General features: G+C 33.4%; 1 protein-coding gene across 1 annotated transcript; it reads left to right on the top strand.

The window, feature by feature from the left end:
* The first annotated feature begins 7,252 nt into the window (after positions 1–7,252).
* Positions 7,253–15,637, top strand: LOC114288311 (uncharacterized). The gene is made up of 13 exons (XM_082870021.1): positions 7,253–7,824; positions 8,009–8,079; positions 8,186–8,270; positions 9,349–9,464; positions 9,542–9,724; positions 10,007–10,303; positions 11,135–11,387; positions 11,780–11,850; positions 11,954–12,035; positions 13,124–13,239; positions 13,317–13,523; positions 14,535–14,612; positions 15,247–15,637. The coding sequence occupies exons 1-13, from the start codon at positions 7,479–7,481 to the stop codon at positions 15,358–15,360; spliced, it is 2,019 nt and encodes a 672-aa protein (XP_082726147.1). The 5' UTR covers positions 7,253–7,478; the 3' UTR covers positions 15,361–15,637.
* The last annotated feature ends 755 nt before the right edge of the window (positions 15,638–16,392 follow it).

The following is a 16,392-nucleotide window of genomic DNA, read 5'->3' as shown; positions in this document are numbered from 1 at the left end:
TCTAGATCCCACAATTTTATAATGGAGACTAATCTCTCAAATACAATAGGACCTCGATTATAAGCTGCCAATTTCAAACTTTTTCTCAAGATTTGGTAAACCAAAAATTATCACGAGTCTAAAATATTACAAGATCGTGTTCCTTTAAAAATATTTTATTATTTATTCATTATAAACACATGTTTTGAAAAAATAAAATAATTACTCAAAAAATATAAGAGGGTTGCATTTTCGGTGACTATTGTATGGCACCTCTAATTATTTCCTAGACAATTTTATGTAAATTACCAAAATTGCCCTTATATAATAATTAAAAAATCTAATTAAGGGGCAATTTTGGCACTTTTGCCAATTCTTTGAGTAATAATTTAAATGTCAAAGCAAAATAAGAAAGAACCCCAAAGCTATGAGAAATGACATTGAGTCTACAAAGAAAGTAAAATATAACTGATTTTCATTTACATAAACATTCAAATTATTTACAAATCTTGTAAGCACATTGAGCTCAAACCCTGCATAGATAGTTTGAATCCTAAGCAGATATCATGCATAGAATGATATTTATTACCAAGTTTCGCTCGTTGGCAATGATTTTTTTTTAAAGCACAAATTTCTACAAATTTCAGTAACAGTAAGCATTTACAAGAAACTCCAATAAAATAAACAGATGATGAAAATAAATAAATTTCTCTAATTTTGAAGTTAAGCTAATGAAATGTGCATTCTTTCAATCTGTTGTCAGAAGTAACTGTTCAAATCCCCACAACACTACGGGGATAGTTGTAGTCAAGAACTAACCACACCATGATTAATTAAAAACTTAGAAAATGCAACTCAAGAGATCTTTTGGAAGTAATTTAATCGCCATTCCTACCTATGTGCCTGTGTCACCAACTAAACATATCATACAAGTGAATTAGGGGCTTTCAAGCTAGTTGTCAAAAATTACAAGAGAAAATATATGAATTAGCTTGTGGCAACAGCATAGGCCCTTGATCCAAATATTTGCAGCTTCATCTCAGAACAGAGTTCTTAAGGGTCTCACATTCCTTTTGTTTTCCTTGACAGAATTTGAGTCTTTTAGCAAAATCCATCCCCGCTACAGTGAGGCTAAGCTAAATCTGATTCAATATTATCTAAAATTGTCTCTCCGGATATGGAACTTCTGAGCCATTCAAATTCTCCTGCAAGATCGAACTCACATAAACTCCAACCTCTACAACCTCTCTGCCCCACTTCACTCATTTGAGAGCTGGCGAGACATTACCCATCAATAGTGAGCTTTGTGAAGAGTTAAGTGTTGGGTAGTGTGGATCCTAATTAGTATCTAATCACTCAACTCAACTGCATAGTAAGGGTATTTTTAATATTTCCTCAAGCGACTTGTAAACCTAATACTACCTAAATGTAGTTTAGGGGGGTGACTATCTTTGTATCTTGTTTTGTAACTCTTTCTGACCATAGTGAAATAGCAGTGATTGTTGACGTAGCCCTATGGTGAACCACGTAAATCTTGTGTGCATGTAATTTATGATTATTGTTTATTGTTGTTCTCTAATTTTCGTGTCTCACAATAACTAGTTAGGTGTCCTGCAAATCCTAGCATTAAAAAATACCATCCTCCAGGTAAACAGCTCATGACACCTTTGGTTAAAGTTTGAGAAACACAAGTGTTACTGAACTGTCTTAAACAAAGGCTTTCCAAATAAAACCAAAAAAAGAAAAAAGAAGCAGCCAAAACTAAGAAATAAAAAAGAATTCTACAAGATAGAAAGTACCATCAATGCAGCATTCTCAACCCTAAGTTTCTCTGAATCTTCCATTACTTGTTTCATTTTAAATTTAAGGGTTATGTTTTCCACTTTCATGGTTTCATATCTTTTCATCAGTTCCTCAATTTCAACCTGAAAAGAAAAAGCAGATTGAACTAATAACAAATTCAATTGGGAAGCTGAGTTACAAAGGTGAAAACTAAAAGAATAAAAGAAATTATAACTTAAATTCTATATACATGTTTTCTTAACCTAGACCTCCTAGCAGATTGTCTGTTAGTGTGTTTCCTCTTCTCTCGTTTCAATTGCCGTTCATCCTGAAGAAATGGACACAAAGCAAATAAGAGTTTGAAAATAATATTGCACCTCTGCTATACTCTGCAAGCTGTTCTATATGGAAATGTTCGAACTCAAAGTCCCCTCAAATATCTTTACAATGTTATAAACATGGCTTTAGAAAGCTGCACTATTAACTAGGTCTTAATATAGGCAATCTCTCAGCTAATTTTGGCTATTGAACTCAAAATTTTCTGTGTTCCCTTACCACTCCTGTGGTTCATGCAATGTAGAACTATTTTAAGAGAAGGCAAGAAAAGAAATGTTTCTTGCATCTATGGACAACCTGAAACACGTTAGTTCAAAGCATGACAAGTGGTATTAACTACAGATGAAATATACCATCCTACTTTTTTCCAGTCTTCATAAGGCAACCCTGCAGCAGCAGTAGAAGCAACACAAGTTGCTCTATTTTCTGTTTTCCAATTGGGAGAGTCTACTGGTTTTCCTGTAACATTTTCAAGAGCCACATCAATCCCCGAAACTCTCCTGGAAGTTACATTGGCATCCTCTTCAAGTACAGACCTGGCCTGTTTATGGACTTTTACTTTGTTGTCTGTTTAAGAAAAAATAAATAGCAAACAATAAGTTTGGAGACACAATTAGACAACTTCTCTACTATCTTGGAGTGTAAACAAGGCTCCTATTCCATTATTATGTGCCAACACCAATATAAAGGCAACATAAGCCCAAGATTTTTATTCCAGAAGGCCGGCCCCTAAAGGCACCATCTTCTTTCAAGACCAATTGGTTGTGCAGTCCAAGGTGCATTCCATATTATTATCAGAATAAAATATATTCAAGGACTTAATCGTACCAGTGGATAGTTTGCCTATTTGTCACGACCCAAACCCGCTCCTATGGGTTTAGCACCGTAACCGGCCAGTAATCCGTGATTACCGAAGGCCTGCTTGACAGTAAAAACAGTAATACAGAGTACAGGGGCTGGCGGAAGCCAAAACAGTAATAAAAGATGTCCAATGAGCTGTGATAATCTGTATGCAAAAAGACTTTTTCAAATATATTCACATTCATAAGCAAAACATATATACACCATATGTACAAACATTCAGAGTACAGTACAAGTCTTAAACAGTATTACAAAACAGAGACGGAAGGGTGAAACTGAGACACCCTAAAGCAGCCTTGGCTCGGTCAGACTTGGAATCTCGAGATGAGGCACAATGGTTGGCTTGACAAAAAGGGAGTTACCCCGACGCTCCTAGCATTGATCCGGTGCCTAAACACCTACATATAAATATAAACCGTGAGCTAAAGTCCAGTGAATAACAACTGTGTAAAGAGGTTAAGAATAAATTTCCTTTCAGTCATTAAACAGTCATATCAGTCATTTAGAAATCATAGCAGTTATATGTGGTACATCCAATAGCAAAACAGTACAGTAGGTCTTAACAAACCGAACAGTCAGTCGATGGCCATCATAACAGTAAACAGTAATGGTTCCAAACATGAGAATCGACAGAGATCTCTATAACAGTAGCAGTAACAGTACAGTAATAGTAAATTGCTATGGATGCCACGAATACAGTTTACAAATAGGACAAACATTCATTCATTAAACAATAACGCTTCAGTAAACAGAACAGTTGATCATTCAGAAAATATTCATAATTGAACATATCTTTACATTATTGTTACTCACAGAGCACTGGGCTATAAGCAGCTAATGAGCGTCCTCGGATGCCAACCCTACACAGTTACAGAATGAACACACACTAAGTTACACACTTGGGATAGACAAACTAGCCCATTAACATAACTCGGTGTGGTCCTACATCAATATCCTCATTAAGATGCCTTAAACTAGGCCTAGGAAAGCCTAGGATGAAATGAGGATGCAAAGATGTACTTTAAAACACTTTTCAAAATTTTCAGAAAACAGGGGTCTCGCTCGAGCGTGGCTTTCTTCGCTCGAGCGAGCTTGTCAAAACAGTGGGGTCGCTCGAGCGTGGACTTCCTCGCTCGAGCGGTCTGTAAAATGCAAAAAGTGCTAGATGTTGAAAATTTCCGCTCGATGCCCGCTCGACGCTCGCTCGAGCGTGAGACACAGTCCTCACTCGAGCGTAGGTTCCCTCGCTCGAGCGTGCGTCTGTGTGCACCAAAAACCTGAGAGCTTGCAATTTATGTTCGAGCCATCATTCCTTCGCTCGAGCGGAGCTCTGAACAAACGATGATCGCTCGAGCGTGGAATCCTTCGCTCGAGCGAGGAAGCCAAATTTCGAAATTTCCAGATTTGCCTTCAAAGCTCAAACCAAGCATTCAACACCTCAAAACTCAACCTCTTGGGCCCATTTTCTGGGAAAACACTTTAAACCCATAATATAACATGTTTTGAAGATCAATTTATAAAATCAAAGCCCAAGGATGAGTCAATTGAACACAATTTCAACAATAACTTCAAGAACATGATGAACATATGATATGCATGTTTTCATCTGAATTCAAAGCTTCTAATACAAGATCAAATGAGTCTAAACTTCCAAAAACAAGATGAATTCATGAGCTACGACAAGAGTGTAGACAGCATGTAAGAATTTCCATGAAAACAACCTCAAAACTCACCAATGTGTACATGCATGCATGATTCAAGTTTCAATTCAACAATTTAAAACCAATATAAATGACTACCATTTTGTGCAATTTCCACTTTAATAGGACTTTTGGGTTCATAAAAAAAAAAAAAAAAAAGAGGACTAAACCATTTACAAGATCATATTTTGAGATTTATTGGTGTTTTACCCTTAAATTATTAAATTCAATTGGTCAAAATAATGGAATTTTTATTAATTATTAACCTTTTTCTTTGTTAAGCATAGTTTTTTATTTTTTTATTTTTTATTATTATCGGCAAGTATATTTGTTGTTAGTCTTATTTTAAAGGCATTGGTGGTAACCCTTAATAGCGTACTAATTTTTTTTTTAAAAAATTGATGAATGTATAAAAGTTCTTCAAATTTTAAAAAATTAGCATACAATCTAAAATCAATAGGCTGATAAGAATAATGTAAGAATTTTAAAGTCCTTAAATTTTTTGGAAAGATTTTTAAATTTATTGGATCAGACATTTAATTTCTAGCCTATTTTGAAAAGCGACATTTTTTTTGATTTTTTGACTTTCTAAAAAAATATAGAAAAAAATAAATAAATAAATAAAGAGGTGATATAATTCAAATAAGTCGATAAATTAGTAAATTGAATTTTTTTTTTTTTTTAATATCTTCCTAAACAAGTTCTATATATGAGTGGGTCGAGGTGATAGGTTGCATTTGGTGTAGCTTTGAATGCTATTTAAAATCACCAAGGATCCTCTAGAGTGAAATTTCCCTAAAGTTTCCTAAAGTGCTACATTGTGTGGTTGAGATTTACTGGCAAGTCACATCAGAAAAATTGATGTGACTTGTCAGTAAATCTCAACCACACAATATAGCACTCTAAGAAATTTTAAGAAAAAATCACTCTAAAGGGTCTTTACTCATTTAAAATGATGCTAACGCAGAATACACAATGTCGATGTGCACACCTTGTCATCGAAGTTTTGGGTCCACTTTGTGGATGTTGTGCCATTATTTATTTATTTATTATTATATATTTTTATGAACTTATACTAACCTATATTTATGGGGAAAGAATAAGGGGATTTGATTACCATTTTTTTATTATAAAGAATTTACCCTAGGTGGACGTTGTCCCATTATTTATTTATTTTTTATTATATTTTTATGAACTTATCCTAACCTATATTGATGGGGAAATAATAAGGGGATTTGATTACCATTTTTTTATTATAAAGAATTTACCCTAGCATGTATTTAAGGGAAAGAATATGGGGATTTTATTACCCTTTTTAACCGTATGGCCTATATCTAAGGAGAAAGGAAAATGGAATCACTCCCAACGTCTTACACGGGACTTAAATTCACAACTTACGATTTGAATGGTTTATTTTATATAATTTTATGGTAAGATTAGTTATAAAAAAAATAAAAAAAAATAAAAAAATTGATTTCACAATTGTAATCAAATAATTTTATTATATTTGTCTTTATAAAACTAGGGCAATATTTTTGGTTTTTAGAAAAGGAGAATTAGTGAAATATCTCTCTCTAATTTTGGGTAATAAGCAGGGCCGGCTCTAGCCTAAGGCCAGTAAGGCCTGAGCCTTGGGCCTCAAAATTTTGACCTAAAAATAGGGCCTCCAAATTTGATAAAATATTATAGGCTCAATGTTTTTTTTTTTTTTGGATTTTTGGATCAATTTAAAGGGTCTCAAAATATTTTATTGGGTCCATATATGGTTTAGTCCATATTTATTTATAAGTGTAGTTTGGCCTATATTTTTTTATAAGTGTAGTTTGGCCCATATTTATTAAAATGAAAAAATATATATATAAAAAAAATGTTTGGGCCTAAGAAAAATAATACATATAATATATGGGCCCAAAATTTTTTTTACCTTCTTTATCTATTAGATTTTAGTGGAATAAATAATTTTGTTCAAATTTTTTTACCTAGGTCTTTATCAGTTTTAATTGAATAATTTTTTCTTAATTTTTTTGTCTTAATTTTGTTTCATTAAATTGTTTTGTTTATAATTTTAATGATTATATGTACAAGTAAATTTTTTGTGGTTACAAATAAATAAAAAAGTTATAACTTATCATTTTATCCATAAATTTTTTTTTTTAATATAAGAGAGGTTCAACATGTTGTTTTTATTAGTTAAGGTTTGTTGATGAAATTTTTTTGTGAAATCAGAAAAATTTCTCTGTATCAAATTTTTTCTCTGTAAAAATATTGAGGAACCTCAACTATTAAAAAATAAAATTTTTTTAAGGTATCTGATATTAAGATTTTATAAGATAAAAGGCATACAATATTTTCATATTAGTTAAGTTCCCTCAATATTTTAATAGAGAAAAATTCAATTTAAAAAAATTTTGGTCGACAAAAAGAAATTTATTTTCAATACAATAATACAATAGGATGATTAGAACGAAATTTTCATCTCCCATTACTTTCAAAAAAAAAAAAAAAAATATATATATATATATTAACTACTCAACTTACTTTGCAATTTAAGAAATATTGATCATGAAATATTTCATCTCCCACACACACGCGTACACACACACTGAGAGAGAGAGAGAGAGAGAGTTAAGGAAACGTGGAATGGAAATGTGAATACTTCCCATTTGTGCCCCAATTTTATATGAAAAAAAGAAACTACCAAAACAAGAATATGGAAAAAAATGAACTCCCTCTCACGATAAAAGCCACTCACTACATCTCTACATCTCTACCGCAATCTCTACAACTCTCTTCTGTCTTTTTTCCCAACCAAGAATTACAATGGATCAGCAACCACAATCCATTACTAAAAAACCCTCAAAGTTTTCCCGGTTTCTGCGATCGATTTTTGGCAGCTGCGGCGGGAAGTCGGTGGAGAAGACATTAGTTGAGGATGAAAAAGATGGGAATAGAGATTATTCTTTTTCTTTTTCTTCCTCCGGCTCGGACTCGGATTCAGCTTATTCTTCAAAGGAAAAGGGCAGTAAAAATGGAAAATTGCAAAATGAGTTTCAGAAGGTGACAGATGACATTAAGGAAGAACTTCAAGTGGCTGACTTGAAAAGGAAGTTGACAGAAACTACTGAAGAGCTTTTAGAAATTCAGCCCCGTGAACTCAAGTTCATATGTGAGTCTTATCAATCTCGATCATCTGTTTTCCTAGTCTCTCAATTCCATACATTTGATTTTGTTAATATTAGTACATATTACATTTTATTTTATATATACTCTTTGTTCACTTAACAATTGGTTATCTAAAGCAATCTTTTTGAATAACATGCCCTAATATTATTCATTTTGTTCTTTTATAGTTGAATTGAAGAAGCAGTCAACGTGCTCTGTTCGACTCTTCAATAAGTCCAACAACCATGTTGCGTTTAAGGTACAAACAAATCATGTTTTATTCGCATGAGTAGTACTAGTGAAATATTGCTGCATTTTCTAAATGGAATGATGGGTGGAAATATAATCAATGGATTTTTTGGCAGGTTAAAACTACAGCTCCAAAAAAAAAATATTCCGTGCGACCGAACATAGGCATTATTAAGCCAAAATCAACTTGTGAATTCACCGGTATGTCTTGTAACTTTTATTGTAAGTGAAAGTTAATGTATCATAAGGTTTTTCAAAAAAAAGAAGAAATACTTGCTGTATTTTCTAAAGCACACATACAAATTGGTTACCTATATATATTGGTATCAACAATTGAGTAAGGAGTGCATACTTCTCATTTTATTAGTAATTGAATTGAAAAAACTTTATTAAAGGGTATTTGAAATTAGTTGGATAGCAGTAACTGATGGGGATCCGTCATTCATACCTATGTGAGGCAAGGACGGAATGTTTTTGGAATTGATTTATTTATTTGTGCTTTATTTTAGGATTTCTTATTTTAGGACAGATGATCTTGAATATGCATATAGACTATTGTCATGGAGTGATAATTCAAACCCTGAATTAAAATTGTGCAGATGTTTCATAGAAGGCCGCATGCCAAGCTATTTTAGTTTAAAAGCATAGGGGGTTATCCTGGGGTGATCATATTAGGCATCATTGTTGTTGGAATGCTAGTTGATAAATAGACTGATGATAGGGGTGTTGGGAGCATTGGACCAAATGAAAAAAGTTATAAAGTTTATGGATTTTTATGGAATTTTGTTAGGAAAGGAAGGAAAGGCCATGGCTTTAACTTTTTGTCCCTCTAGCTCCAACCAATACTCATTCAGATGATTTTCCGAGCTTCTCGGGCTCTCCAATTTTTCTTTCAATGTTTGTGCATTATCGGAGGCAATTTTTTGGATTCTTTTTGTTTTGGTTAAGGTAAAAGGACAGTTTTCATTTTCGTGGATATAGATAAATTTATAGACTCAGATTAGTATATCATTATTTTCCCATCACTGGGAGATGTCCTTAGATAAAAAAGAGGAAAATTAAGAAAAGAAAGGCAGCAAAAGTAATCTCTTTGCACATTATTAAATTTACACAATCTTTAAACTGCCATCTGAAATAAACTTGATATATTATTGCAGATTTTAGAAAATGTTGATACATTCAAATATTGTGTTCACATCTACTACATTCATCATACTATCTCAATGTTTGTTGTCCTTGTCTATGGTTGTTCATGGTTGACAAATTTGGTGTTATGTAGTTAAGATGCAAGCAGAAAGGGTGGCTCCTCCTGACATGATATGCAAAGACCAGTTTTTAGTTCAGAGCACAGTTGTTCCTGCAGGGACCAGTGATGATGATATTACTCCTAGCATTGTAAGTTGTTTTGTAGTTGTATATAAAGTTGTTGGTCCTGATTTACTATTCTGGTTTCTCACGGTTTAGTTTGGCAGTTTGCCAAAGATGATGTCAGATACGTTGAAGAGAACAAGCTGAAAGTGGTCCTTGTCAGTCCCCCCAATTCTCCGGTACTTTCACCAATCAATAGAACATTGAAACAGGTGCCAGCTTATGAACCTTCAATACTGAAAGATCAAGTGCTGAGGAAAGACGAAAGCCTTACCCAACGTCACACAGTAAGAGATTCTCCTTTTACTTTGATATCAGGCTCATCTATGTACATTTTATATGTGGACATCAACATGATGTAAGTCTATTCGGGGAATTGTACATGTGAATCTAATGGTTACATTGGAGCTTCATTATGTTCTGGAAATTGACCAGTTAGGAAAGAGATTTGAGTTAGGGATTCAGCATATGACTCAAGCTATCTGTCATATTATAATGAAGTTCTTTTCCCTTGGTGTTGTATCTGAAAATATAGTATATTTGTGATTTTGATTTTTCGTTTGTGTCAGGTTACTGAGGATGTGGAGTCCAAAGTGGAAAATAGTGAGGAGGCAAATTCAGCAAAGAATTTAGAGTATAAAACAAGGAAGGATGCGGATGAGCCTTTAATGGATGTCGGGTATAAAACAAGGAAGGAAGAGGATGAGCCAACAACAGAGGTAGAGCATGAAACAAGGATGGATGTGGATGAGCCAATAACAGATGTAGAACATAAAACAATGAATGATATGGAGGAGCTGAAGTTGGTTAAAGATGTTTCGGAAATGAAGTCAAAACTAAATGGACTTGAATCAAAACTAAGTGAGGTCAGTTTTCTCCTGGTTTTCTGGTTTCCAACTACTTGTATTAATCATGTGGCTTTCCTTGTTTGCTGGTTAGTTGCTAGGGTACCTGGGTTTAATGAGACTTCTCTGGCAGCTATACCTAGTTTGATATTTTATGCCTCCAACATCTCTTGTTTTTTTTTATATGAGGGATACATTTATGAGAGCTTGTTAATATGGAAGCTATACCTAATTTCTTCTAGATATATTTTATTTTCAATCCATGTGAAAGATATGATAAACTGTGGGATCCTTGTGGACTTGGTTGCCCTTTTTATGCGGACAGATTGGCTTGAGATTCCATAAAGATGAGAATATTATACCATACAGCCTTGCACTTTACCCCTATAGTTATTTCACTTTGGTCCTTGCACTCCCAATTGTGACAGTCAAAACCTTATATTTCTAGTCAAGTTTCAATATCAATATCGATACTTCCGTCAAGTTCCGTATAGAAAATGTTCAAAACTGGCCAGATGAATGTCACGTGAATTAAAAAAGTTTCCATCAAAGCAAATATCAGTGAATAAAGTGAATCTTCATAAAAAAAAAAACTTGGGAGATTTAAATTGCCAAATTAGGCCATGTGCTGCTACATGTCTAATTCCAGTCAAATTTACTGGCAACCATTGACCGAGGTTTGACATGGCAAGTTGACCAAAAGTCAGTTTTTTGACTGCCACAATTAGAAGTACATGTGCTAAATGAGATTTGAGGTAAAGTACATAAGCGCAAAGTGTAATTTACCACATTAAAAATGCTTCAGCATCAATTATGCACTTGGCTTCATTTCCTGCTGTGAACACTTTGTAGGATGAGAATGCCTGCCAGTTGAGGAAAAAATGGAATAGAGATTATTCTTTTTCTTTTTCTTCCTCCGGCTCGGACTCGGATTCAGCTTATTCTTCAAAGGAAAAGGGCAGTAAAAATGGAAAATTGCAAAATAAGTTTCAGAAGGTGACAGATGACATTAAGGAAGAACTTCAAGTGGCTGACTTGAAAAGGAAGTTGGCAGAAACTACCGAAGAGCTTTTAGAAATTCATCCCCGTGAACTCAAGTTCATATGTGAGTCTTATCAATCTCGATCATCTGTTTTCCTAGTCTCTCAATTCCATACTTTTGATTTTGTAAATATTAGTACATATTATATTTTATATATACTCTTTGTTCACTTACCAATTGGTTATCTAAAGCAATCTTTTTGAATAAAGAGTACAATTCATTGTTGATGCATTATTTTTTTATTTTGGGAAAAAAATAAAAATAAAAATAAAAAATTGCCGTGACTTTCTTATCATGTTAACAAGATACCAAAAATGAAAACAAATTGGTTTAATTTCTTACTGGGAGCGAATTTGTTTTATTTCAACATATTATTTCATTTGTTTTTGTTGTGTATCGAATTTCAAACTAATTGATTAACATGCCCTAATATTATTCCTTTTTTTCTTTTATAGTTGAATTGAAGAAGCAGTCAACGTGCTCTGTTCGACTCTTCAATAAGTCCAACAACCATGTTGCGTTTAAGGTACAAACAAATCATGTTTTATTCGCATGAGTAGTACTAGTGAAATATTGCATTTTCTAAATGGAATGGTGGGTGGAAATATAATCAATGGATTTTTTGGCAGGTTAAAGCTACATCTCCAAAAAAATATTCCGTGCGACCGAACAGAGCCGTTATTAAGCCAAAATCAACTTGTGAATTCACTGGTATGTCTTGTAACTTTTATTGTAAGTGAAAGTTAATGTAACATAAGGTTTTTCAGAAAAAAGAAGAAAAATGAATAAATACTTGCTGCATTTTCTAAAGCACACATACAAATTGGTTACCTATATATATTCGTATCAACAATTGAGTAAGGAGTGCATACTTCTCATTTTATTAGTAATTGAATTGAAAAAACTTTAGTAAAGGGTATTTGAAATTAGTTGGATAGCAGTAACTGATGGGGATCCGTCATTCATACCTATGTGAGGCAAGGACGGAATATTTTTGGAATTGATTTATTTGTTTGTGCTTTATTTTAGGATTTCTTATTTTAGGACAGATGATCTTGAATATGCATGTAGACTATTGTCATGGAGTGATAATTCAAACCCTGAATTAAAATTGTGCAGATGTTTCATAGAAGGCCGCATGCCAAGCTATTTTAGTTTAAAAGCATAGGGGGTTATCCTGGGGTGATCATATTAGGCATCATTGTTGTTGGAATGCTAGTTGATAAATAGACTGATGATAGGGGTGTTGGGAGCATTGGACCAAATGAAAAAAGTTATAAAGTTTATGGATTTTTATGGAATTTTGTTAGGAAAGGAAGGAAAGGCCATGGCTTTAAATTTTTGTCCCTCTAGCTCCAACCAATACTCATTCAGATGATTTTCCGAGCTTCTCAGGCCCCCCAATTTTTCTTACAATGTTTGTGCATTATCAGAGGCAATTTTTTGGATTCTTTTTGTTTTGGTTAAGGTAAAAGGACAGTTTTCATTTTCGTGGATATAGATAAATTTATAGACTCAAATTAGTATATCATTATTTTCCCATCACTGGGAAATGTCCTTAGATAAAAAAGAGGAAAATTAAGAAAAGAAAGGCAGCAAAAGTAATCTCTTTGCACATTATTAAATTTACACAATCTTTAAACTGCCATCTGAAATAAACTTGATATATTATTGCAGATTTTAGAAAATGTTGATACATTCAAATATTGTGTTCACATCTACTACATTCATCATACTATCTAAATGTTTGTTGTCCTTGTCTATGGTTGTTCATGGTTGACAAATTTGGTGTTATGTAGTTAAGATGCAAGCAGAAAGGGTGGCTCCTCCTGACATGATATGCAAAGACCAGTTTTTAGTTCAGAGCACAGTTGTTCCTGCAGGGACCAGTGATGGTGATATTACTCCTAGCATTGTAAGTTGTTTTGTAGTTGTATATAAAGTTGTTGGTCCTGATTTACTATTCTCGTTTCTCATGGTTTAGTTTGGCAGTTTGCCAAAGATGATGTCAGATACGTTGAAGAGAACAAGCTGAAAGTGGTCCTTGTCAGTCCCCCCAATTCTCCGGTACTTTCACCAATCAATAGAACATTGAAACAGGTGCCAGCTTATGAACCTTCAATACTGAAAGATCAAGTGCTGAGGAAATTCGAAAGCCTTGAATCAAAACTAAATGAACTTGAATCAAAACTAAGTGAGGTCAGTTTTCTCCCGGGTTTCTGGTTTCCAACTACTTGTATTAATCATGTGGCTTTCCTTGTTCGCTGGTTAGTTGCCAGGGTACCTGGGTTTAATGAGACTTCTCTGGCAGCTATACCTAGTTTGATATTTTATGCCTCCAACGTCTCTAGTTTTTTTTTATATGAGGGATACATTTATGAGTGCTTGTTAATGTGGAAGCTATACCTAATTTCTTCTAGATATATTTTATTTTCAATCCATGTGAAAGATATGACAAACAGTGGGATCCTTGTGGACTTGGTTGCCCTTTTTTTGTGGACAGACTGGCTTTAGATTCCATAAAGATGAGTATATTATACCATACAGCCTTGCACTTTACCCCATATTTATTTCACTTTGGTCCTTGCACTCCCAATTGTGACAGTCAAAACCTTATGCTTCTAGTCAAGTTTCAATATCAATATCGATACTGCTGTCAAGTTCCGTATAGAAAATGTTCAAAACTGGCCAGATGAATGTCACGTGAATTAAAAAAGTTTCCATCAAAGCAAATATCAGTGAATAAAGTGAATCTTCATGAAAGAGAAAAACTTGGGAGATTTAAATTGCCAAATTAGGCCATGTGCTGCTACATGTCTAATTCCAGTCAAATTTACTGGCAACCATTGACCGATGTTTGACATTGCAACTTGACCAAAAGTCAGTTTTCGACTGCCACAATTAGAAGTACAGGTACTAAATGAGATTTGAGGTAAAGTACATAAGCGCAAAGTGTAATTTACCACATTAAAAATGCTTCAGCATCAATTATGCACTTGGCTTCATTTCCTGCTGTGAACACTTTGTAGGATGAGAATGCCTGCCAGTTGAGGATAAAATGGAATGGTCAATAATTTGAAGACTGAAACATTCTGTTAAATTTCCAAATTTAATACACTTAATGGATTTAGAAAGTGGTTTATGATTGCCTTTCCACTGCTATATGTTCAAAGAACAGTGCTCATGATTTTTCCGAATTTACTTTTGCAGGCTGAAGTTATCATTTCAAAACTAACAGAGGAGAGGAGATTGAATGCTCAAGAGAGGGAAAGTTTACGGCAAGAATTGGTACTACATCATTGCATTCTCTTCTTGTTTAGTGTTTTCATGTACACCAGCAGTGTATCTAAGGGCCCGGTTACTCTATTCTATGATATTTAAATGGAGTTCCATTATATTGTCTTTATTTAAAGGCACTGTTGATATTGCTCTTGGGAGCAACTTAAATGAAGGCTAACAGCAATGGCCGTTAAGATGAGTTATAAACCCACTTAGCCATTGAAACCCTTTCCTACCTATGAATCCAAGATCCAGTGGCTTAGTTTGTACTCGCAAAAGTTGCGTGAAGAGTATCTGTATTGGATAGAGAACCATTTTCTTAGAATACCATAAGAACCAATAGGTGAAAATAGTCATTAATAACATCTTTAGACCTCTTCAATGGACCTTTGCTTAACAAACTTGTATGGTAATCGGTTTCTAGTTCTTTCTTGATCTCCAAAATTTTCATTTTGAAACTCTTGTATTTTGTGCTATTTTCACTCTCAAAACAAATAACCCAAGTGGGGGGTGAAAATTTCTAGCAAATCTATAAGATAGTCAATGCATCGCTTTTGCATTTTTGCTTTTTTTCTACGACTTTCACTTTTGGAGACATACTTGTTGGATTTGCTTCTTGACATTGGCTTAATTGCTTTTGCAGACTTTGTTGATGAGCAAGAGAGTTGTACGAAAAGTTCATGCAGGATTTCCTTTCCTATTTGTTTGTATGGTGGCACTTGTCAGTGTCATGCTCGGGTACCTTCTAAACCGCTGAGATAGAATTTTTAGCATGAAGAACGTTTGGGAGATTCAATATATGCCTGCCTCTACATGAGAGAATTGTTTATATAACCAGAGGTTGTTGATAGAAGAAGACATAGATCACTAAAATTCCCTCCTTTTGGTTCCTTTTTGTGGCTTTTGTCACTTTGCAACTTCGTAGTTGTTCACTAATCTGAATTGAAGTTGGTGAGTTCAATAGAAAATCTCATCAAGGTGGTTTTAGTTGTATGCATTTACATTTTCAAAATCAAGATATAGATGTTTTTGCACATTGTATTTGTGATTTTGTTTGGCAACTACTTTTTTTCATGTGATAAACCTTGCAATCACGAAATAAGTTGCTTTTCAACTAAGAAAGTCAAAAAGTAAAAAATTTGTTTAACAAAAGGCTTTACAACATTTTAAGGATAATGTAATGTGATAATTTTTCACAAAAAAGTAACTAGTTAAAAAAGTTTCACAAACTATTTTTTCATAACAGAAAGTAAAATTTTAAATGCACCAATTTTTTTTAGATTTTATAAAATAAAAAATTATTTACCAAAAAATTGCCGAATCCAATAGGATGACACTGAAAAAGCTAACTAATTTATTTTTATGTTAATTTTTTTTAAAATTTTTCTAATTTATTGTTTAGCGAGATATATATATATATATATATATATTTTCCTTTTGTAATATGAAAAATTCGAAAAAGGAAAAAAATTTTAAACTAGAAAAGCAACGCTACAAGATCAAGGGTCCCACTTCTTCCCGGTAGGCGTAACGTACCAGAAAAACAAAGTAGGTTTTGGTAGAATTTTTTAAATATGATTTGAGAATCGAGTTATATTTTGAGTTTGTAAGTTTTAGAATTATGATTTGAGTGTAAAAAATTTGTTTAGTTATGAGTTTTGAAAAGAGTTTTAAATTCAGTTTTGAGTTGAATGTTGAATTGAGTTTTTAATGTTTAACGTGACATGTGAAATAAGAAAATTTATTTGGTTATGAAATTTGAAAAGAATTTTTAAAACTTAATTCAAAT

This window comes from Camellia sinensis, chromosome 5, assembly GCF_055761805.1.
Source record: "Camellia sinensis isolate YWXY chromosome 5, ASM5576180v1, whole genome shotgun sequence".
Taxonomy (NCBI): domain Eukaryota; kingdom Viridiplantae; phylum Streptophyta; class Magnoliopsida; order Ericales; family Theaceae; genus Camellia; species Camellia sinensis.
The sequence above is the reverse complement of the archived record's forward strand: the minus strand, read 5'-3'. Positions and strand labels throughout refer to the sequence as shown.